This window comes from Salvelinus alpinus, chromosome 3 (genome assembly GCF_045679555.1).
Source record: "Salvelinus alpinus chromosome 3, SLU_Salpinus.1, whole genome shotgun sequence".
In the NCBI taxonomy this organism is placed as follows: Eukaryota; Metazoa; Chordata; class Actinopteri; order Salmoniformes; family Salmonidae; genus Salvelinus; species Salvelinus alpinus.
The window spans coordinates 1,222,645-1,244,987 of record NC_092088.1 but is presented as its reverse complement, the minus strand read 5'-3'; the positions used below and the strand labels follow the sequence as shown (position 1 = coordinate 1,244,987).

General features: G+C 46.2%; 2 protein-coding genes across 13 annotated transcripts in view; one reads left to right on the top strand and one right to left on the bottom strand.

Moving 5' to 3' along the window:
• ntpcr (nucleoside-triphosphatase, cancer-related) overlaps window positions 1-2,898 on the top strand; it is a 38,276-nt gene extending 35,378 nt beyond the window's left edge. For all 3 annotated transcript variants that reach the window (XM_071391250.1, XM_071391251.1, XM_071391252.1), the window contains one exon: window positions 2,034-2,898. In XM_071391250.1, coding sequence (XP_071247351.1) covers window positions 2,034-2,111 — 78 coding nt within the window. In that variant the 3' untranslated portion in view covers window positions 2,112-2,898. The remainder of the gene's footprint in view (window positions 1-2,033) is intronic.
• Window positions 2,899-8,997: 6,099 nt separating this feature from the next.
• LOC139569908 (uncharacterized) overlaps window positions 8,998-22,343 on the bottom strand; it is a 215,956-nt gene continuing 202,610 nt past the window's right edge. For all 10 annotated transcript variants that reach the window (XM_071391238.1, XM_071391246.1, XM_071391242.1 and 7 more), the window contains one exon: window positions 8,998-9,512. In XM_071391238.1, the coding sequence (XP_071247339.1) occupies window positions 9,139-9,512 (374 nt within the window). In that variant the 3' untranslated portion in view covers window positions 8,998-9,138. The remainder of the gene's footprint in view (window positions 9,513-22,343) is intronic.

Genomic DNA, 22,343 nt, shown 5'->3' with positions numbered 1-22,343 from the left:
ATCTGTCCATAGGACCACTTTAAGTCGTACACTCCACAAAGCTGGGCTTTACGGAAGAGTGGCAAGAAAAAAAGCCATTGCTTAAAGAAAAAAATAAGCCAACACATTTGGTGTTCGCCAAAAGGCATGTGGGAGACACCCCAAACATGGAAGAAGGTACTCTGGTCAGATGAGACTAAAATGTTGCTTTTTGGCCATCAAGGAAAATGCTATGTCTGGAATAAAGAAGAATAAGAAATTCTTGAGGTAAACCTGTTTGTCTTCCAGAGATTTGAGACTGGGACGGAGGTTCACCTTCCAGCAGGACAATGACCCTAAGCATACTGCTGAAGCAACACTCGAGTGGTTTAAACATTTAAATGTCTTGGAATGGCCTAGTCAAAGCCCAGACCTCAATCCAATTGAGAATCTGTGGTATGACTTAAAAATTGCTGTACATCAGAGGAACCCATCCAACTTGAAGGAGCTGGAGCAGTTTTGCCTTGAAAAATGGGCAAAAATCCAAGTGGTCTAGCTGTGCCAAGCTTATAGAGACACACCCCAAGAGACTTGCAGCTGTAATTGCTGCAAAAGGTGGTTCTACAAAGTATTGACTTTGGGGGGTGTGAATATTTGTTTGTTTCACAATAAAAAATATTTTGCATCTTCAAGGTGGTCGGCATGTTGTGTAAATCAAATGATACAAACCCCCCCCAAAAAATCTATTTTAAGTCCAGGTTGTAAGGCAACAAAATAGGAAAAATGCCAAGGGGATGAATACTTTCGCAAGCCACTGTACATACTCACTCACTACCGGTCAAAAGAATGTATAGCATGACTAATACCGTTATCATTTTACAGTATAGCATGGTAGATACCATTATCCTTTTACAGTATAGCATGGTAGATACCATTATCCTTTTACAGTATAGCATGGTAGATACCATTATCCTTTTACAGTATAGCATGGTAGAGACCATTATCCTTTTACAGTATAGCATGACTAATACCATTATCCTTTTACAGTATAGCATGACTAATACCGTTATCCTTTTACAGTATAGCATGACTAATACGTTATCCTTTTACAGTATAGCATGGTAGATACCGTTATCCTTTTACAGTATAGCATGGTAGATACCGTTATCCTTTTACAGTATAGCATGACTAATACGTTATCCTTTTACAGTATAGCATGGTAGATACCGTTATCCTTTTACAGTATAGCATGGTAGATACCGTTATCCTTTTACAGTATAGCATGACTAATACCATTATCATTTTACAGTATAGCATGGTAGATACCGTTATCCTTTTACAGTATAGCATGACTTATACCATTATCATTTTACAGTATAGCATGGTAGATACCGTTATCCTTTTACAGTATAGCATGACTTATACCATTATCATTTTACAGTATAGCATGACTAATACCGTTATCCTTTTACAGTATAGCATGGTAGATACCGTTATCCTTTTACAGTATAGCATGGTAGATACCGTTATCCTTTTACAGTATAGCATGGTAGATACCATTATCCTTTTACAGTATAGCATGACTAATACCATTATCATTTTACAGTATAGCATGGTAGATACCGTTATCCTTTTACAGTATAGCATGACTTATACCATTATCATTTTACAGTATAGCATGGTAGATACCGTTATCCTTTTACAGTATAGCATGGTAGATACCGTTATCCTTTTACAGTATAGCATGGTAGATACCGTTATCCTTTTACAGTATAGCATGGTAGATACCATTATCCTTTTACAGTATAGCATGGTAGATACCATTATCCTTTTACAGTATAGCATGGTAGATACCGTTATCCTTTTACCGTAAAGCATTGTGGGGATTAAACATGAAATCATGCGTGACTAAACCAGATCCATCCATCAGGATTAATGTTAGTTATATTAACAGTGTTAGATCTGGTTCCATCCGTCAGGAACACTACACTCTTGCTGCTGTGGTATCTCTTAAACATCTTTGGTTGTGTGTTTCTCTCTCTCCCTACCCCCCGGCCTTCCCTACTCTCTCTCAGGTCACCAAGGAGAACAGAGATGTTATATTACCAGAGGTTGTGTCAGCTCTAAAGGACTGTCTCAAGCAAAGTGCCTAAGTAGGTAGAAGTTATCCAAGGTCAGTGGAAATTCATGAAGGGCATTCAGAAAACACAGCAGCACCCTGAACTAGACCCTGATGAACTAGACCCACCCTGATGAACTAGACCCACCCTGATGAACTAGACCCACCCTGATGAACTAGACCCACCCTGATGAACTAGACCCACCCTGATGAACTAGACCCACCCTGATGAACTAGACCCACCCTGATGAACTAGACCCACCCTGATGAACTAGACCCACCCTGATGAACTAGACCCACCCTGATGAACTAGACCCACCCTGATGAACTAGACCCACCCTGATGAACTAGACCCACCCTGATGAACTAGACCCACCCTGATGAACTAGACCCACCCTGATGAACTAGACCCACCCTGATGAACTAGACCCACGCTGATGGATGGATGTTGGCCAGCACTCTGTACCATGTTCCAGGACTAGACTGTTATAGCTGGTGCACTAACTCTTCTATGAGGCCTTACCACTTGAAGTATTCACCTTGTCAAACTGAGAACGGGCTTCATGCAGTTTGACATGGATCACTGTTTAACATGGATCACTATAAACCTAATGGCTTATTCATGTTCAACATGAAGAAACAACCACTTAAACAATAAAATTCTCTGGATTGCCTCCTAATCAATGTATATTTCTTATTGCATTAATTAGAGTACTGTACAAGCCTACCTGCATGGACTGTTTTGGAACTGTATGCAGTGACGTGAGAGTTGATAAAACGTTGATTTTGTTTCCACCTGATAAAGTGATCCTTTCAGATTACACACTGTATTATTTGTTTATTCTCTGTTTATGCCTTTAACTGTTTAAAGCCTAGTAGTAGTGTGTATATATCTTGATCGTTAACTGTTTAAATCAAATCAAAATCCAATTTTATTGGTCACATACACATATTTAGCAGATGTTATTGCGGGTGTAGCAAACTGCTTGTGTTCCTAGCTCCAACAGTGCAGTAATATCTAACAATTCACAACAATACACACAAATCTAAAGTTAAAGAATGGAATTAAATAATACAGAGCCTTCGTAAACTATTCAGACCCCTTGACTTTTCCACGTTGGTTACGTTACGGCCTTATTCTAAATGTTATTAAATAAAATAAGTTCTCAGCAATCTACACAAAATACCCCACAGGTTTTTATAAATGTTTGCTAATTTATTAAAAATAAAAAACAGAAATAACTTATATACGTAAGTATTCTTTGCTATGAGACTCGAAATTGAGCTCGGGTGCATCCTATTTCCATTGATCATCCTTGAGATGTTTCTACAACTTGATTTGGAGTCCATCTGTGGTAAATTCAATTGATTGGACATGATTTGGAAAGACACACCTGTCTATATAAGGTCCCACAGTTGACAGTGCATGTCAGTGCAAAAAACAAGCCATGAGGTCGAAGGAATTGTCTCTAGAGCTCTGAGACAGGATTGTGTTGAGGCACAGATCATGGGAAGGGTACAAAAAAATGTCTGGAGCATTGAAGGTCCCCAAGAACACAGTGGCCTCCATCATTCTTAAATGGAAGAAGTTTGGAACCACCAAGACTCTTCCTAGAGCTGGCCGCCTGGCCAAACTGAGCAATCAGGGGAGAAGGGCCTTGGTCAGAGAGTTGACCAAGAATCCGATGGTCACTCTGACAGAGCTCTAGAGTTCCTCTGTGGAGATGATTGTTCCTCTGGAAGGTTCTCCCATCTCTGCATCACTCCACCAATCAGGCCTTTATGGTAGAGAAGCCAGATGGAATCCACCCCTCAGTAAAAGGCACATGACAGCCCACTTGGAGTTTGCCAAAAGGCACCTAAAGACTCTCAGACCATGAGAACCAATATTTAACTATTTGGCCTGAATGCCAAGCATCACGTCTGGGGGAAACCTGGCACCATCCCTATGGTGAAGCATTGTGGTGGCAGCCGATCTAACATCTCTGGAGAGACCTGAAAATAGCTGTGCAGCAATGCTCCCCATCCAACCTGACAGCTTGAGAGGATCTGCAGAGAAGAATGGGAGAAACTCCCCAAATACAGGTGTGCCAAGCTTGTAGCGTCGTACCTAAGAAGACTCGAGGCTGCAATCGCTGCCAAAGGTGCTTCAACAAAGTACTGAGTAAAGGGTCTGAATACTTATGGAAATGTGATATTTCAGTTTTTATTTTTATTAAATTATCAAAAATGTTAAAAACCTGTTTGATTGTCATTAGGCCTACTGATGGTCCATATTGATTGTTAGTAGGCTTACTGATGGTCCATATTGATTGTTATCAGGCCTACTGATGGTCCATATTAATTGTTATCAGGCCTACTGATGGTCCATATTGATTGTCATTAGGCCTACTGATGGTCCATATTGATTGTCATTAGTACTACTGATGGTCCATATTGATTGTTATCAGTCCTACTGATGGTCCATATTGATTGTTATCAGGCCTACTGATGGTCCATATTGATTGTCATTAGTACTACTGATGGTCCATATTGATTGTCATTAGTACTACTGATGGTCCATATTGATTGTCATTAGATACAGTGTATCTGTAGACACACCTCCATTAATACAGTGTATCTGTAGACACACCTCCACCACACCTCCATTAATACAGTGTATCTGTAGACACACCTCCATTACTACAGTGTACCTGTAGACACACCTCCATTAATACAGTCTATCTGTAGACACACCTCCACCACACCTCCATTAATACAGTGTATCTGTAGACACACCTCCACCACACCTCCATTAATACAGAGTATCTGTAGACACACCTCCATTAATACAGTGTATCTGTAGACACACCTCCATGAATACAGTGTATCTGTAGACACACCTCCATTAATACAGTGTACCTGTAGACACACCTCCATTAATACAGTGTATCTGTAGACACACCTCCACCACACCTCCATTAATACAGTGTATCTGTAGACACACCTCCATTACTACAGTGTACCTGTAGACACACCTCCATTAATACAGTCTATCTGTAGACACACCTCCACCACACCTCCATTAATACAGTGTATCTGTAGACACACCTCCACCACACCTCCATTAAAACAGTGTATCTGTAGACACACCTCCATTACTACAGTGTACCTGTAGACACACCTCCATTAATACAGTGTACCTGTAGACACACCTCCACCACACCTCCATTAATACAGAGTATCTGTAGACACACCTCCATTAATACAGTGTATCTGTAGACACACCTCCACCACAGCTCCATTAATACAGTGTATCTGTAGACACACCTCCATTAATACAGTGTACCTGTAGACACACCTCCATGAATACAGTGTATCTGTAGACACACCTCCACCACACCTCAATTAATACAGTGTACCTGTAGACACACCTCCATTAATACAGTGTATCTGTAGACACACCTCCACCACAGCTCCATTAATACAGTGTACCTGTAGACACACCTCCATTAATACAGTGTATCTGTAGACACACCTCCACCACACCTCCATTAATACAGTGTATCTGTAGACACACCTCCACCACACCATTTCTTTGATCTCCACCACCAACGAATAGCGGGTCAATAGTGAGTAAATAGTGGGTCAATAGCGAGTGAATAGTGGGTCAATAACGAGTTAATAGTGGGTCAATAGCGGGACAAAAGTGAGTGAATAGCGGGTCAATATTGAGTGAATAGCAGGTCAATATTGAGTGAATAGCGGGTCAATAGTGAATGAATAGCGGGTCAATAGTGAATGAATAGCGGGTCAATAGTGAATGAATAGCGGGTCAATAGTGAGTGAATAGCGGGTCAATAATGAGTGAATAGCGGGTGAATAGTGAGTGAATAGCGGGTGAATAGTGAGTGAATAGCGGGTCAATAGTGAGTGAATAGCTGGTCAGTAGTGAGTGAATAGCGGGTGAATAGTGGGTCAATAGTGAGTGAATAGCGGGCCAATATTGAGTGAATAGCGGGTCAATATTGTGTGAATAGCGGGTCAATAGTGAGTGAATAGTGGTTTGTGGGCTATACTCGGCCTTGTCTCAGGATGGTAAGTTGGTGGTTGAAGTTATCCCTCTAGTGGTGTGGGGGCTGTGCTTTGGGAAAGTGGGTGGGGTTATATCCTTCCTGTTTGGCCCTGTCCGGGGGTATCATCGGAAGGGGCCACAGTGTCTCCTGACCCCTCCTGTCTCAGCCTCCAGTATTTATGCTGCAGTAGTTTGTGTCGGGGGGCTAGGGTCAGTTTGTTATATCTGGAGTACTTATTCTGTCTTATCTGTTGTCCTGTGTGAATTTAAGTATGCTCTCTCTAATTCTCTCTGTCTTTCTCTCTCTCGGAGGACCTGAGCCCTAGGACCATGCCTTAGGACGACCTGGCATGATGACTCCTTGCTGTCCCCAGTCCACCTGGCCGTGCTGCTGCTCCGGTTTCAACTGTTCTGCCTGCGGCTATGGAACCCTGACCTGTTCACCGGACGTGCTACCTGTCCCAGACCTGCTGTTTTCAACTCTCTAGAGGCCGCAGGAGCGGTAGAGATACTCTTAATGATCGGCTATGAAAAGCCAACTGACATTTATTCCTGAGGTGCTGACTTGCTGCACCCTCGACAACTACTGTGATTATTATTATTTCACCATGCTGGTCATTTCTGAACATTTGAACATCTTGGCCATGTTCTGTTATAATCTCCACCCGGCTTCTTGCCAGAAGAGGACTGGCCACCCCTCATAGCCCGGTTCCTCTCTAGGTTTCTTCCTAGGTTTTGGCCTTTCTAGGGAGTTTTTCCTAGCCACCGTGCTTCTACACCTGCATTGCTTGCTGTTTGGGGTTTTAGGCTGGGTTTCTGTACAGCACTTTGAGATATTAGCTGATGTACGAAGGACTATATAAATACATTTGATTTGATTTGAATAGCGGGTCAATAGTGAGTGAATAGCGGGTCAATATTGAGTGAATAGTGGGTCAATATTGAGTGAATAGCATGGTCAATAGTGAATGAATAGCGGGTCAATAGTGAGTGAATAGCGGGCCAATATCCCCATAACATTAAATATCCACCACCATGTTCTACAGTAGCTGTGGGCTTCTTTTGCTCCACTGGTCCTGGGCCAAAAAACTGGTTGCCTCTGCACACATCAAAATCCACAAATGAATGGTTATTTGGCCACAAAAATCAACATTTTGCAATGGCCATCTCAGTCTCCGTACTGAAAACCCGTTGAAAAGTGGTGGTTTGAATAGAAGAGGGCATTCCATAATCGCAGAAGAAGGATATCAAGGGTCTGTAAGTATTCTGCATGGATGAATGGTCTACGATCCCTCCTAATGTGTTCTCCAACTAGTAAAGCATTTTAGAAAACGGCTCATTGACATTATCATCGCAAGGTTAGGTATTGAAAGGCAATATGTACGTTTTGGGAATATGTACATTGTTAAGTCATGCCAATAAAGTAATTTTAATTAAATTGAAATGTACTGACAACAGGGGTATCAATCATTTTGACCTTTTTGCGAAAAAAGACGACTAAGGATCCGCCGTTTCTGTAGAGATCCTTAAGAGGGTTTTAAACAAAATCTCTTTCTGAGCAATTGTATTAGTGTAAAAAAATAGAATTTCCCTTTTTTGTTTTTGCATACAATCTAGCTCAGTTTTTGAATTGTTTTATGCAGTTATTATTGCTCATCTTTATCAAGGGTGTCAAGGGTGTCATTTCGGGGCCCACTATTATCCAGGACACACAGCTGGTTTTACCTGTATTTTTAGGACTTTTTGGGGAGAAAACATTTATTCCCTTTCAAAAATCTGTTTTTCCCTAAACCTTAACCCTAACCTAACTCCCAACCCTAAATCTAACCTTAACCCTTAACCCAACCCTTAAGCCTGAAATTGCATTTTAACAAATAAGAAATTTTAGTTTTTTAATCATGGAGTTAAATAATAGAGGTGACTGTGGTTTGCTGTATTATCAAATCCAATTTTATTGGTCACATACACATGGTTAGCAGGTGTTATTGTGGTGTAGCAAAATGCTTGTCTCAGTACTGAGAGAAACTCCAGGGATGGATTACCGAACGGGCACAACAGGGCACGGGCCACCAACCTCGAGGAGGCCCCAACTTCCAGGGGGCCCAACCTCCAGGGGGCCAGCAACCTCCAGTGGGGCCCCAACCTCCAGGGGGGCTCAACCTCCAGGGGGCCACCAACCTCCAGGGGGCCACCAACCTCCAGGGGGCCCCAACCTCCAGGGGGCCACCAACCTCCAGGGGGACCAACCTCCAGGGGGCCCCAACCTCCAGGGGGCCACCAACCTCCAAGGGGACTCAACCTCCAGGGGGCCCCAAACCAAAAATAAAGAATAATATGAACATGATATAAGCAAAGGCAAATTGCAGGAAATCAGCTTTAAAACTGCAAGATAATATACAAGGCAGTAAAAACACAGCAGTCCACATGATAGAAAACACAGGTCAATCAACTGGTCAACACAGGTCAACACAGGTCAACACTGGTCAACACAGGTCAACACAGGTCAACACTGGTCAACACAGGTCAACACAGGTCAACCAACAGAAGGATGATTAGTCTCCATAAGATATCAAATCTTGTGAAACCTCACACACACATCCTAAACTACCAGCACACATGGATGGTTCGAACACAAATAGATTAGCTACTGTATGTAGCAGGTGTCATTTAATGAGCACCACACATTAATACACAAAGCCTGCTTGGTTTCCAATCCTTATTGAGTAAAAATACAGAGTACAGCAGCCCACGCATAGCCAACTCAAGACCTCGGCGTTCAGACGTGCTGCTACGATGATAACTTCAGTCCGTTATAACTCAGCTGTAGGACAAGAAAGGACTGTGAAAGTAAAAAGGACTTCAGAAATATCAAATCAAATTTTATTTGTCACATGCGCCGAAAACAACAGTGAAATGCTGACTGACAAGCCCTTAACCGACAATGATGCAGTTTTAAGAAAATGCCAAAAGAAAAGTACGAGAAATATGTGATTGATTGATAACAGCTTCAGTCTTTCTTCCCAAAGAACTTGTTGAAGACAGACTTGTTGCGTGGCGGAGGCAGACTGGTGCAGCCCCTCAGAGACGGTTCCTGGTCCTGGTGGTACATAGCTTGGTGCTGGTGACGCTGCCTCCTTGTAAGAGAGTCCTGGTGATATGAGTGGAGCTGCCATCCATCCAGCAGGGGGCGCTGTGGGTCAGTGTGACTGGTGATAGATGGACCACTACCATCACAACTGAGAGTGGGAGAAGCGGCACACTGCTTGTCTCCTATAATCATAGTCACTGAGTAGTTTGACACACAGTCCTGACCCACTGATCCGTAGTCCCGGCCTCGGCCTCCTGGGGGCAGTAACGCTGCTTTAATCTTCTGGTACCTTGCTGAGAGAGAAGAACGTGTACATAAACACCAGACAGATAATTTTTCCATTCAAGGCCTAGAATAGTTAAAACCTGTTGAGGATAGAGGGCGCTATTTTCACTTTGGGGGAAAATCGTGCCCAATTTAAACGGCCTCGTACTCTATTCTTGCTCGTACAATATGCATATTATTATTACTATTGGATAGAAAACACTCTCAAGTTTCTAAAACCGTTTGAATTATATCTGTGAGTAAAACAGAACTCATTTTGCAGCAAACTTCCTGTCAGAAAGTGAAAAATCTGAAATCCAGGCTCTGTTCCAGGGCCTCCCTAATCGTTTGCTTGAATTCTATTAGTATACATGCACTTCATACGCCTTCCACTAGATGTCAATAGGCTGTGAGAGGTGAAATGGGGTCTCTAGCTCTTTCTATGGTCAAAAGAGACAGCTTGGAATGACATGACCCCAGAATTCCTTTGTTCAGGAAGCGCATAAAGGTCACCAGTATTGGCTTCTGAAAAGCATTCGTTATAGACGTGTTATATCTCCGGCTTTGATTTTATTTGATAAATGTAATAATATCATCGTGAAGTATGTTTTTTCAATATAGTTTTATTAGATTATTGAAATTTTTTCGGGAGTTTAGGCGTGTTGCGTTCTTTGCGTTTGGTGATGAAGGAGAGCTTAGCGCCACTTAGCTAGTTTTGCTTGCTCATTCGAGAGGGAAAAATGCCATTCTAAAACCAAACAACGATTGTTCTGGACAAAGGACCCCTTGTACAACATTCTGATGGAAGATCATCAAAAAGTAGGACCCATTTATGATGGTATTTCATATATCTGTCGAACATGTTTACTTTTAGTTAGCGCCCAGATTTTGGGGTCTCTCTCGCAATAACGTAAGCTGCATATCGTAATGAAGTTCTTTTTAGAATTCTAACACGGCGATTGCATTAAGAACTAGTGTATCTATCATTTCCTATACAACATGTATTTTTTAGTAAAGATTATGAATAGTTATTTGGTCAGAATAGGTGAGTGTCAGAAAAATATCCGAACATTATGGGAAAAAGTTGCTAAGTTTTCAGAATGTGTAACCACGGATTTCAGCTCTAAATATGCACATTTTCGAACAAACCATATATGTATTGTGTAATATGATGTTATAGGACTGTCATCTGATGAAGGTTTATGAAGGTTAGTGAAAATTAATATATTTTGCTGGTTTATTCGCTATTGCTAACGTGCCTATTGCTATCGCTAACGTGCCTTGATGAATGAATGCGGTTGTGTGGTAGGCTATTGTAGTAAGCTAATATAATGCTATATTGTGTTTTCGCTGTAAAACACTTAAAAAATCGGAAATATTGGCTGGATTCACAAGATGTTTGTTTTTAATTTGCTGTACACCATGTATTTTTCAGAAATGTTTTATGATGAGTATTTAGGTATTTCACGTTGGTCTCTATAATTACTCTGGCTGCTTCGGTGCTATTTTTGATGGTAGCTGTGATGGTAGCTGCAATGTAAAACTGATTTATACCTCAAATATGCAAATTTTTCGAACAAAACATAGATTTATTGTGTAACATGTTATAGGACTGTCATCTGATGAAGTTGTTTCTTGGTTAGTTTGGTTGGTTCTTGGTTAGTTTGGTTGGTTTCGTGCATGCTACCTGTGCTGTGAAAAATGTCTGTGCTTTTTGTATTTGGTGGTGAGCTAACATAAATATATGTGGTGTTTTCGCTGTAAAACATTTTAAAAATCGGACATGTTGACTGGAATCACAAGATGTGTATCTTTCATTTGCTGTATTGGACTTGTTAATGTGTGAAAGTTAAATATTTCTCAAAAATATTTTTTGAATTTCGCGCTCTGCCTTTTCAGTGGAATGTGGGAGGAGTTCCGCTAGCGGAACGCTGGGGCCAGACAGGTTGAAGGTGCTCCGGTCTGAGAGCTACTGGGCTGAGCAGTGAGTGGTCTGTGTGTGTATCTGAGTTGGAACAGTGAGTGAGGCTGAGGGGAGCTAGGTGGGTAGTGGGGGGGTCAGCGTGTTAAACTAGGTGGGTAGTGGGGGGGTCAGCGTGTTAAACTAGGTGGGTAGTGGGGGGGTCAGCGTGTTAAACTAGGTGGGTAGTGGGGGGGTCAGTGTGTTAAACTAGGTGGGTAGTGGGGGGGTCAGTGTGTTAAACTAGGTGGGTAGTGGGGGGGGGGTCAGTGTGTTAAACTAGGTGGGTAGTGGGGGGGTCAGTGTGTTAAACTAGGTGGGTAGTGGGGGGGTCAGTGTGTTAAACTAGGTGGGTAGTGGGGGGGGGTCAGTGTGTTAAACTAGGTGGGTAGTGGGGGGGTCAGTGTGTTAAACTAGGTGGGTAGTGATGGGGGGGGGGTCAGTGTGTTAAACTAGGTGGGTAGTAGGGTGGTCAGTGTGTTAAACTAGGTGGGTAGTGGGGGGGTCAGTGTGTTAAACTAGGTGGGTAGTGAGAGTGGGGGGGTCAGTGTGTTAAACTAGGTGGGTAGTGATAGTGGGGTGGTCAGTATGTTAAACTAGGTGGGTAGTGATAGTGGGGGTGGTCAGTGTGTTAAACTAGATGGGTAGTGGGGGGGTCAGTGTGTTAAACTAGGTGGGTAGTGATAGTGGGGGGGTCAGTGTGTTAAACTAGGTGGGTAGTGATAGTGGGGGTGGTCAGTGTGTTAAACTAGATGGGTAGTGGGGGGGTCAGTGTTTTAAACTAGGTGGGTAGTGATAGTGGGGGGGGTCAGTGTGTTAAACTAGGTGGGTAGTGATAGTGGGGGTGGTCAGTGTGTTAAACTAGATGGGTAGTGGGGGGGTCAGTGTGTTAAACTAGGTGGGTAGTGATAGTGGGGGGGTCAGTGTGTTAAACTAGGTGGGTAGTGGGGTGGTCAGTGTGTTAAACTAGGTGGGTAGTGATAGTGGGGTGGTCAGTGTGTTAAACTAGGTGGGTAGTGATAGTGGGGTGGTCAGTGTGTTAAACTAGGTGGCTAGTGATAGTGGGGGGGTCAGTGTGTTAAACTAGGTGGTTAGTGATAGTGGGGGGGTCAGTGTGTTAAACTAGGTGGGTAGTGGGGGGGTCAGTGTGTTAAACTAGGTGGGTAGTGATAGTGGGGTGGTCAGTGTGTTAAACTAGGTGGGTAGTGGGGTGGTCAGTGTGTTAAACTAGGTGGGTAGTGGTAGTGGGGTGGTCAGTGTGTTAAACTAGGTGGGTAGTGATAGTGGGGTGGTCAGTGTGTTAAACTAGGTGGGTAGTGATAGTGGGGGGGTCAGTGTGTTAAACTAGGTGGGTAGTGGGGTGGTCAGTGTGTTAAACTAGGTGGGTAGTGGTAGTGGGGTGGTCAGTGTGTTAAACTAGGTGGGTAGTGATAGTGGGGGGGTCAGTGTGTTAAACTAGGTGGGTAGTGGGGTGGTCAGTGTGTTAAACTAGGTGGGTAGTGATAGTGGGGTGGTCAGTGTGTTAAACTAGGTGGGTAGTGATAGTGGGGGGGGGTCAGTGTGTTAAACTAGGTGGGTAGTGATAGTGGGGTGGTCAGTGTGTTAAACTAGGTGGGTAGTGGTAGTGGGGGGGTCAGTGTGTTAAACTAGGTGGGTAGTGGGGGGGTCAGTGTGTTAAACTAGGTGGGTAGTGGGGGGGTCAGTGTGTTAAACTAGGTGGGTAGTGATGGGGGGGGGGTCAGTGTGTTAAACTAGGTGGGTAGTAGGGTGGTCAGTGTGTTAAACTAGGTGGGTAGTGGGGGGGTCAGTGTGTTAAACTAGGTGGGTAGTGAGAGTGGGGGGGTCAGTGTGTTAAACTAGGTGGGTAGTGATAGTGGGGTGGTCAGTATGTTAAACTAGGTGGGTAGTGATAGTGGGGGTGGTCAGTGTGTTAAACTAGATGGGTAGTGGGGGGGTCAGTGTGTTAAACTAGGTGGGTAGTGATAGTGGGGGGGTCAGTGTGTTAAACTAGGTGGGTAGTGATAGTGGGGGTGGTCAGTGTGTTAAACTAGATGGGTAGTGGGGGGGTCAGTGTTTTAAACTAGGTGGGTAGTGATAGTGGGGGGGGTCAGTGTGTTAAACTAGGTGGGTAGTGATAGTGGGGGTGGTCAGTGTGTTAAACTAGATGGGTAGTGGGGGGGTCAGTGTGTTAAACTAGGTGGGTAGTGATAGTGGGGGGGTCAGTGTGTTAAACTAGGTGGGTAGTGGGGTGGTCAGTGTGTTAAACTAGGTGGGTAGTGATAGTGGGGTGGTCAGTGTGTTAAACTAGGTGGGTAGTGATAGTGGGGTGGTCAGTGTGTTAAACTAGGTGGCTAGTGATAGTGGGGGGGTCAGTGTGTTAAACTAGGTGGGTAGTAGGGTGGTCAGTGTGTTAAACTAGGTGGGTAGTGGGGGGGTCAGTGTGTTAAACTAGGTGGGTAGTGAGAGTGGGGGGGTCAGTGTGTTAAACTAGGTGGGTAGTGATAGTGGGGTGGTCAGTATGTTAAACTAGGTGGGTAGTGATAGTGGGGGTGGTCAGTGTGTTAAACTAGATGGGTAGTGGGGGGGTCAGTGTGTTAAACTAGGTGGGTAGTGATAGTGGGGGGGTCAGTGTGTTAAACTAGGTGGGTAGTGATAGTGGGGGTGGTCAGTGTGTTAAACTAGATGGGTAGTGGGGGGGTCAGTGTTTTAAACTAGGTGGGTAGTGATAGTGGGGGGGGTCAGTGTGTTAAACTAGGTGGGTAGTGATAGTGGGGGTGGTCAGTGTGTTAAACTAGATGGGTAGTGGGGGGGTCAGTGTGTTAAACTAGGTGGGTAGTGATAGTGGGGGGGTCAGTGTGTTAAACTAGGTGGGTAGTGGGGTGGTCAGTGTGTTAAACTAGGTGGGTAGTGATAGTGGGGTGGTCAGTGTGTTAAACTAGGTGGGTAGTGATAGTGGGGTGGTCAGTGTGTTAAACTAGGTGGCTAGTGATAGTGGGGGGGTCAGTGTGTTAAACTAGGTGGTTAGTGATAGTGGGGGGGTCAGTGTGTTAAACTAGGTGGGTAGTGGGGGGGTCAGTGTGTTAAACTAGGTGGGTAGTGATAGTGGGGTGGTCAGTGTGTTAAACTAGGTGGGTAGTGGGGTGGTCAGTGTGTTAAACTAGGTGGGTAGTGGTAGTGGGGTGGTCAGTGTGTTAAACTAGGTGGGTAGTGATAGTGGGGTGGTCAGTGTGTTAAACTAGGTGGGTAGTGATAGTGGGGGGGTCAGTGTGTTAAACTAGGTGGGTAGTGGGGTGGTCAGTGTGTTAAACTAGGTGGGTAGTGGTAGTGGGGTGGTCAGTGTGTTAAACTAGGTGGGTAGTGATAGTGGGGGGGTCAGTGTGTTAAACTAGGTGGGTAGTGGGGTGGTCAGTGTGTTAAACTAGGTGGGTAGTGATAGTGGGGTGGTCAGTGTGTTAAACTAGGTGGGTAGTGATAGTGGGGGGGGGTCAGTGTGTTAAACTAGGTGGGTAGTGATAGTGGGGTGGTCAGTGTGTTAAACTAGGTGGGTAGTGGTAGTGGGGGGGTCAGTGTGTTAAACTAGGTGGGTAGTGGGGGGGTCAGTGTGTTAAACTAGGTGGGTAGTGGGGGGGTCAGTGTGTTAAACTAGGTGGGTAGTGATGGGGGGGGGGTCAGTGTGTTAAACTAGGTGGGTAGTAGGGTGGTCAGTGTGTTAAACTAGGTGGGTAGTGGGGGGGTCAGTGTGTTAAACTAGGTGGGTAGTGAGAGTGGGGGGGTCAGTGTGTTAAACTAGGTGGGTAGTGATAGTGGGGTGGTCAGTATGTTAAACTAGGTGGGTAGTGATAGTGGGGGTGGTCAGTGTGTTAAACTAGATGGGTAGTGGGGGGGTCAGTGTGTTAAACTAGGTGGGTAGTGATAGTGGGGGGGTCAGTGTGTTAAACTAGGTGGGTAGTGATAGTGGGGGTGGTCAGTGTGTTAAACTAGATGGGTAGTGGGGGGGTCAGTGTTTTAAACTAGGTGGGTAGTGATAGTGGGGGGGGTCAGTGTGTTAAACTAGGTGGGTAGTGATAGTGGGGGTGGTCAGTGTGTTAAACTAGATGGGTAGTGGGGGGGTCAGTGTGTTAAACTAGGTGGGTAGTGATAGTGGGGGGGTCAGTGTGTTAAACTAGGTGGGTAGTGGGGTGGTCAGTGTGTTAAACTAGGTGGGTAGTGATAGTGGGGTGGTCAGTGTGTTAAACTAGGTGGGTAGTGATAGTGGGGTGGTCAGTGTGTTAAACTAGGTGGCTAGTGATAGTGGGGGGGTCAGTGTGTTAAACTAGGTGGTTAGTGATAGTGGGGGGGTCAGTGTGTTAAACTAGGTGGGTAGTGGGGGGGTCAGTGTGTTAAACTAGGTGGGTAGTGATAGTGGGGTGGTCAGTGTGTTAAACTAGGTGGGTAGTGGGGTGGTCAGTGTGTTAAACTAGGTGGGTAGTGGTAGTGGGGTGGTCAGTGTGTTAAACTAGGTGGGTAGTGATAGTGGGGTGGTCAGTGTGTTAAACTAGGTGGGTAGTGATAGTGGGGGGGTCAGTGTGTTAAACTAGGTGGGTAGTGGGGTGGTCAGTGTGTTAAACTAGGTGGGTAGTGGTAGTGGGGTGGTCAGTGTGTTAAACTAGGTGGGTAGTGATAGTGGGGGGGTCAGTGTGTTAAACTAGGTGGGTAGTGGGGTGGTCAGTGTGTTAAACTAGGTGGGTAGTGATAGTGGGGTGGTCAGTGTGTTAAACTAGGTGGGTAGTGATAGTGGGGGGGGGTCAGTGTGTTAAACTAGGTGGGTAGTGATAGTGGGGTGGTCAGTGTGTTAAACTAGGTGGGTAGTGGTAGTGGGGGGGGGGTCAGTGTGTTAAACTAGGTGGGTAGTGGTAGTGGGGGGGTCAGTGTGTTAAACTAGGTGGGTAGTGATAGTGGGGTGGTCAGTGTTAAACTAGGTGGGTAGTGATAGTGGGGGGGTCAGTGTGTTAAACTAGGTGGGTAGTGATAGTGGGGTGGTCAGTGTGTTAAACTAGGTGGGTAGTGATAGTGGGGGGGTCAGTGTGTTAAACTAGGTGGATATTGGTAGTGACGGGGTCAGTGTGTTAAACTAGGTGGGTAGTGATAGTGGGGGGGTCAGTGTGTTAAACTAGGTGGGTAGTGATAGTGGGGGTGGTCAGTGTGTTAAACTAGGTGGGTAGTGGGGGGTCAGTGTGTTAAACTAGGTGGGTAGTGATAGTGGGGTGGTCAGTGTGTTAAACTAGGTGGCTAGTGATAGTGGGGGGGTCAGTGTGTTAAACTAGGTGGTTAGTGATAGTGGGGGGGTCAGTGTGTTAAACTAGGTGGGTAGTGGGGGGGTCAGTGTGTTAAACTAGGTGGGTAGTGATAGTGGGGTGGTCAGTGTGTTAAACTAGGTGGGTAGTGGGGTGGTCAGTGTGTTAAACTAGGTGGGTAGTGGTAGTGGGGTGGTCAGTGTGTTAAACTAGGTGGGTAGTGATAGTGGGGTGGTCAGTGTGTTAAACTAGGTGGGTAGTGATAGTGGGGGGGTCAGTGTGTTAAACTAGGTGGGTAGTGGGGTGGTCAGTGTGTTAAACTAGGTGGGTAGTGGTAGTGGGGTGGTCAGTGTGTTAAACTAGGTGGGTAGTGATAGTGGGGGGGTCAGTGTGTTAAACTAGGTGGGTAGTGGGGTGGTCAGTGTGTTAAACTAGGTGGGTAGTGATAGTGGGGTGGTCAGTGTGTTAAACTAGGTGGGTAGTGATAGTGGGGGGAGGTCAGTGTGTTAAACTAGGTGGGTAGTGATAGTGGGGTGGTCAGTGTGTTAAACTAGGTGGGTAGTGGTAGTGGGGGGGGGTCAGTGTGTTAAACTAGGTGGGTAGTGGTAGTGGGGGGGTCAGTGTGTTAAACTAGGTGGGTAGTGATAGTGGGGTGGTCAGTGTTAAACTAGGTGGGTAGTGATAGTGGGGGGGTCAGTGTGTTAAACTAGGTGGGTAGTGATAGTGGGGTGGTCAGTGTGTTAAACTAGGTGGGTAGTGATAGTGGGGGGGTCAGTGTGTTAAACTAGGTGGATATTGGTAGTGACGGGGTCAGTGTGTTAAACTAGGTGGGTAGTGATAGTGGGGGGGTCAGTGTGTTAAACTAGGTGGGTAGTGATAGTGGGGGTGGTCAGTGTGTTAAACTAGGTGGGTAGTGGGGGGTCAGTGTGTTAAACTAGGTGGGTAGTGGTAGTGGGGTGGTCAGTGTGTTAAACTAGGTGGGTAGTGATAGTGGGGGGGTCAGTGTGTTAAACTAGGTGGGTAGTGGTAGTGGGGTGGTCAGTGTGTTAAACTAGGTGGGTAGTGATAGTGGGGTGGTCAGTATGTTAAACTAGGTGGGTAGTGGGGTGGTCAGTGTGTTAAACTAGGTGGGTAGTGATAGTGGGGGGGTCAGTGTGTTAAACTAGGTGGGTAGTGATAGAGGGGTGGTCAGTGTGTTAAACTAGGTGGGTAGTGGGGTGGTCAGTGTGTTAAACTAGGTGGGTAGTGATAGTGGGGGGGTCAGTGTGTTAAACTAGGTGAGTAGTGATATTGGGGTGGTCAGTTTGTTAAACTAGGTGGGTAGTGATAGTGGGGGGGTCAGTGTGTTAAACTAGGTGGGTAGTGGGGTGGTCAGTATGTTAAACTAGGTGGGTAGTGATAGTGGGGTGGTCAGTGTTAAACTAGGTGGGTAGTGATAGTGGGGTGGTCAGTGTGTTAAACTAGGTGGGTAGTGATAGTGGGGGGGTCAGTGTGTTAAACTAGGTGGGTAGTGGTAGTGGGGGGGTCAGTATGTTAAACTAGGTGGGTAGTGGTAGTGGGGTGGTCAGTGTGTTAAACTAGGTGGGTAGTGATAGTGGGGGGGTCAGTGTGTTAAACTAGGTGGGTAGTGATAGTGGGGGGGTCAGTGTGTTAAACTAGGTGGGTAGTGGGGTGGTCAGTGTGTTAAACTAGGTGGGTAGTGGGGGGGTCAGTGTGTTAAACTAGGTGGGTAGTGGGGGGGTCAGTGTGTTAAACTAGGTGGGTAGTGGTAGTGGGGTGGTCAGTGTGTTAAACTAGGTGGGTAGTGATAGTGGGGGGGTCAGTGTGTTAAACTAGGTGGGTAGTGGGGGGGTCAGTGTGTTAAACTAGGTTGGTAGTGGTAGTGGGGTGGTCAGTGTGTTAAACTAGGTGGGTAGTGATAGCGGGGGGGTCAGTGTGTTAAACTAGGTGGGTAGTGATAGTGGGGGGGTCAGTGTGTTAAACTAGGTGGGTAGTGGTAGTGGGTGGGGTCAGTGTGTTAAACTAGGTGGGTAGTGATAGTGGGGTGGTCAGTGTGTTAAACTAGGTGGGTAGTGATAGTGGGGGGGTCAGTGTGTTAAACTAGGTGGGTAGTGGTAGTGGGGTGGACAGTGTGTTAAACTAGGTGGGTAGTGATAGTGGGGGGGTCAGTGTGTTAAACTAGGTGGGTAGTGATAGTGGGGTGGTCAGTGTGTTAAACTAGGTGGGTAGTGATAGTGGGGTGGTCAGTGTGTTAAACTAGGTGGGTAGTGATAGTGGGGGGGTCAGTGTGTTAAACTAGGTGGTTAGTGATAGTGGGGTGGTCAGTTTGTTAAACTAGGTGGGTAGTGGGGGGGTCAGTGTGTTAAACTAGGTGGGTAGTGATAGTGGGGGGGTCAGTGTGTTAAACTAGGTGGGTAGTGATAGTGGGGGGGTCAGTGTGTTAAACTAGGTGGGTAGTGGGGTGGTCAGTGTGTTAAACTAGGTGGGTAGTGATAGTGGGGGGGGTCAGTGTGTTAAACTAGGTAGGTAGTGGGGTGGTCAGTGTGTTAAACTAGGTGGGTAGTGATAGTGGGGGGGTCAGTGTGTTAAACTAGGTGGGTAGTGGGGGGGTCAGTGTGTTAAACTAGGTTGGTAGTGGTAGTGGGGTGGTCAGTGTGTTAAACTAGGTGGGTAGTGATAGCGGGGGGGTCAGTGTGTTAAACTAGGTGGGTAGTGGTAGTGGGGGGGTCAGTGTGTTAAACTAGGTGGGTAGTGGTAGTGGTTGGGTCAGTGTGTTAAACTAGGTGGGTAGTGATAGTGGGGTGGTCAGTGTGTTAAACTAGGTGGGTAGTGATAGTGGGGTGGTCAGTGTGTTAAACTAGGTGGGTAGTGGGGGGGGTCAGTGTGTTAAACTAGGTGGGTAGTGATAGTGGGGGGGGTCAGTGTGTTAAACTAGGTGGGTAGTGGGGTGGTCAGTGTGTTAAACTAGGTGGGTAGTGATAGTGGGGTGGTCAGTGTGTTAAACTAGGTGGGTAGTGATAGTGGGGGGGGTCAGTGTGTTAAACTAGGTGGGTAGTGATAGTGGGGTGGTCAGTGTGTTAAACTAGGTGGGTAGTGGTAGTGGGGGGGGGGTCAGTGTGTTAAACTAGGTGGGTAGTGGTAGTGGGGGGGTCAGTGTGTTAAACTAGGTGGGTAGTGATAGTGGGGTGGTCAGTGTTAAACTAGGTGGGTAGTGATAGTGGGGGGGTCAGTGTGTTAAACTAGGTGGGTAGTGATAGTGGGGGGGTCAGTGTGTTAAACTAGGTGGGTAGTGATAGTGGGGGGGTCAGTGTGTTAAACTAGGTGGATATTGGTAGAGACGGGGTCAGTGTGTTAAACTAGGTGGGTAGTGATAGTGGGGGGGTCAGTGTGTTAAACTAGGTGGGTAGTGATAGTGGGGGTGGTCAGTGTGTTAAACTAGGTGGGTAGTGGGGGGGTCAGTGTGTTAAACTAGGTGGGTAGTGGTAGTGGGGTGGTCAGTGTGTTAAACTAGGTGGGTAGTGATAGTGGGGGGGTCAGTGTGTTAAACTAGGTGGGTAGTGGTAGTGGGGTGGTCAGTGTGTTAAACTAGGTGGGTAGTGATAGTGGGGTGGTCAGTATGTTAAACTAGGTGGGTAGTGGGGTGGTCAGTGTGTTAAACTAGGTGGGTAGTGATAGTGGGGGGGTCAGTGTGTTAAACTAGGTGGGTAGTGATAGAGGGATGGTCAGTGTGTTAAACTAGGTGGGTAGTGGGGTGGTCAGTGTGTTAAACTAGGTGGGTAGTGATAGTGGGGGGGTCAGTGTGTTAAACTAGGTGGGTAGTGATAGTGGGGTGGTCAGTTTGTTAAACTAGGTGGGTAGTGATAGTGGGGGGGTCAGTGTGTTAAACTAGGTGGGTAGTGGGGTGGTCAGTATGTTAAACTAGGTGGGTAGTGATAGTGGGGTGGTCAGTGTTAAACTAGGTGGGTAGTGATAGTGGGGTGGTCAGTATGTTAAACTAGGTGGGTAGTGGTAGTGGGGTGGTCAGTGTGTTAAACTAGGTGGGTAGTGATAGTGGGGGGGTCAGTGTGTTAAACTAGGTGGGTAGTGATAGTGGGGGGGTCAGTGTGTTAAACTAGGTGGGTAGTGGGGTGGTCAGTGTGTTAAACTAGGTGGGTAGTGGGGGGGTCAGTGTGTTAAACTAGGTGGGTAGTGGGGGGATCAGTGTGTTAAACTAGGTGGGTAGTGGTAGTGGGGTGGTCAGTGTGTTAAACTAGGTGGGTAGTGATAGTGGGGGGGTCAGTGTGTTAAACTAGGTGGGTAGTGGAGGGGTCAGTGTGTTAAACTAGGTTGGTAGTGGTAGTGGGGTGGTCAGTGTGTTAAACTAGAAGGGTAGTGATAGCGGGGGGGTCAGTGTGTTAAACTAGGTGGGTAGTGATAGTGGGGGGGTCAGTGTGTTAAACTAGGTGGGTAGTGGTAGTGGGGGGGGTCAGTGTGTTAAACTAGGTGGGTAGTGATAGTGGGGTGGTCAGTGTGTTAAACTAGGTGGGTAGTGATAGTGGGGGGGTCAGTGTGTTAAACTAGGTGGGTAGTGGTAGTGGGGTGGACAGTGTGTTAAACTAGGTGGGTAGTGATAGTGGGGGGGTCAGTGTGTTAAACTAGGTGGGTAGTGATAGTGGGGGGGTCAGTGTGTTAAACTAGGTGGTTAGTGATAGTGGGGTGGTCAGTTTGTTAAACTAGGTGGGTAGTGGGGGGGTCAGTGTCTTAAACTAGGTGGGTAGTGGGGTGGTCAGTGTGTTAAACTAGGTGGGTAGTGATAGTGGGGGGGTCAGTGTGTTAAACTAGGTGGGTAGTGATAGTGGGGGGGTCAGTGTGTTAAACTAGGCTGGTAGTGGGGTGGTCAGTGTGTTAAACTAGGTGGGTAGTGATAGTGGGGGGGGGTCAGTGTGTTAAACTAGGTAGGTAGTGGGGTGGTCAGTGTGTTAAACTAGGTGGGTAGTGATAGTGGGGGGCTCAGTGTGTTAAACTAGGTGGGTAGTGGGGGGGTCAGTATGTTAAACTAGGTGGGTAGTAATAGTGGGGGGGTCAGTGTGTTAAACTAGGTGGGTAGTGATAGTGGGGTGGTCAGTGTGTTAAACTAGGTGGGTAGTGGGGGGGTCAGTGTGTTAAACTAGGTGGGTAGTGATAGTGGGGGGGTCAGTGTGTTAAACTAGGTGGGTAGTGGGGTGGTCAGTGTGTTAAACTAGGTGGGTAGTGATAGTGGGGGGGTCAGTGTGTTAAACTAGGTAGGTAGTGGGGTGGTCAGTGTGTTAAACTAGGTGGGTAGTGATAGTGGGGGGGTCAGTGTGTTAAACTAGGTGGGTAGTGGGGGGGTCAGTATGTTAAACTAGGTGGGTAGTGATAGTGGGGGGGTCAGTGTGTTAAACTAGGTGGGTAGTGATAGTGGGGTGGTCAGTGTGTTAAACTAGGTGGGTAGTGGGGGGGTCAGTGTGTTAAACTAGGTGGGTAGTGATAGTGGGGGGGTCAGTGTGTTAAACTAGGTGGGTAGTGATAGTGGGGGGGTCAGTGTGTTAAACTAGGTGGGTAGTGATAGTGGGGTGGTCAGTGTGTTAAACTAGGTGGGTAGTGGTAGTGGGGTGGTCAGTGTGTTA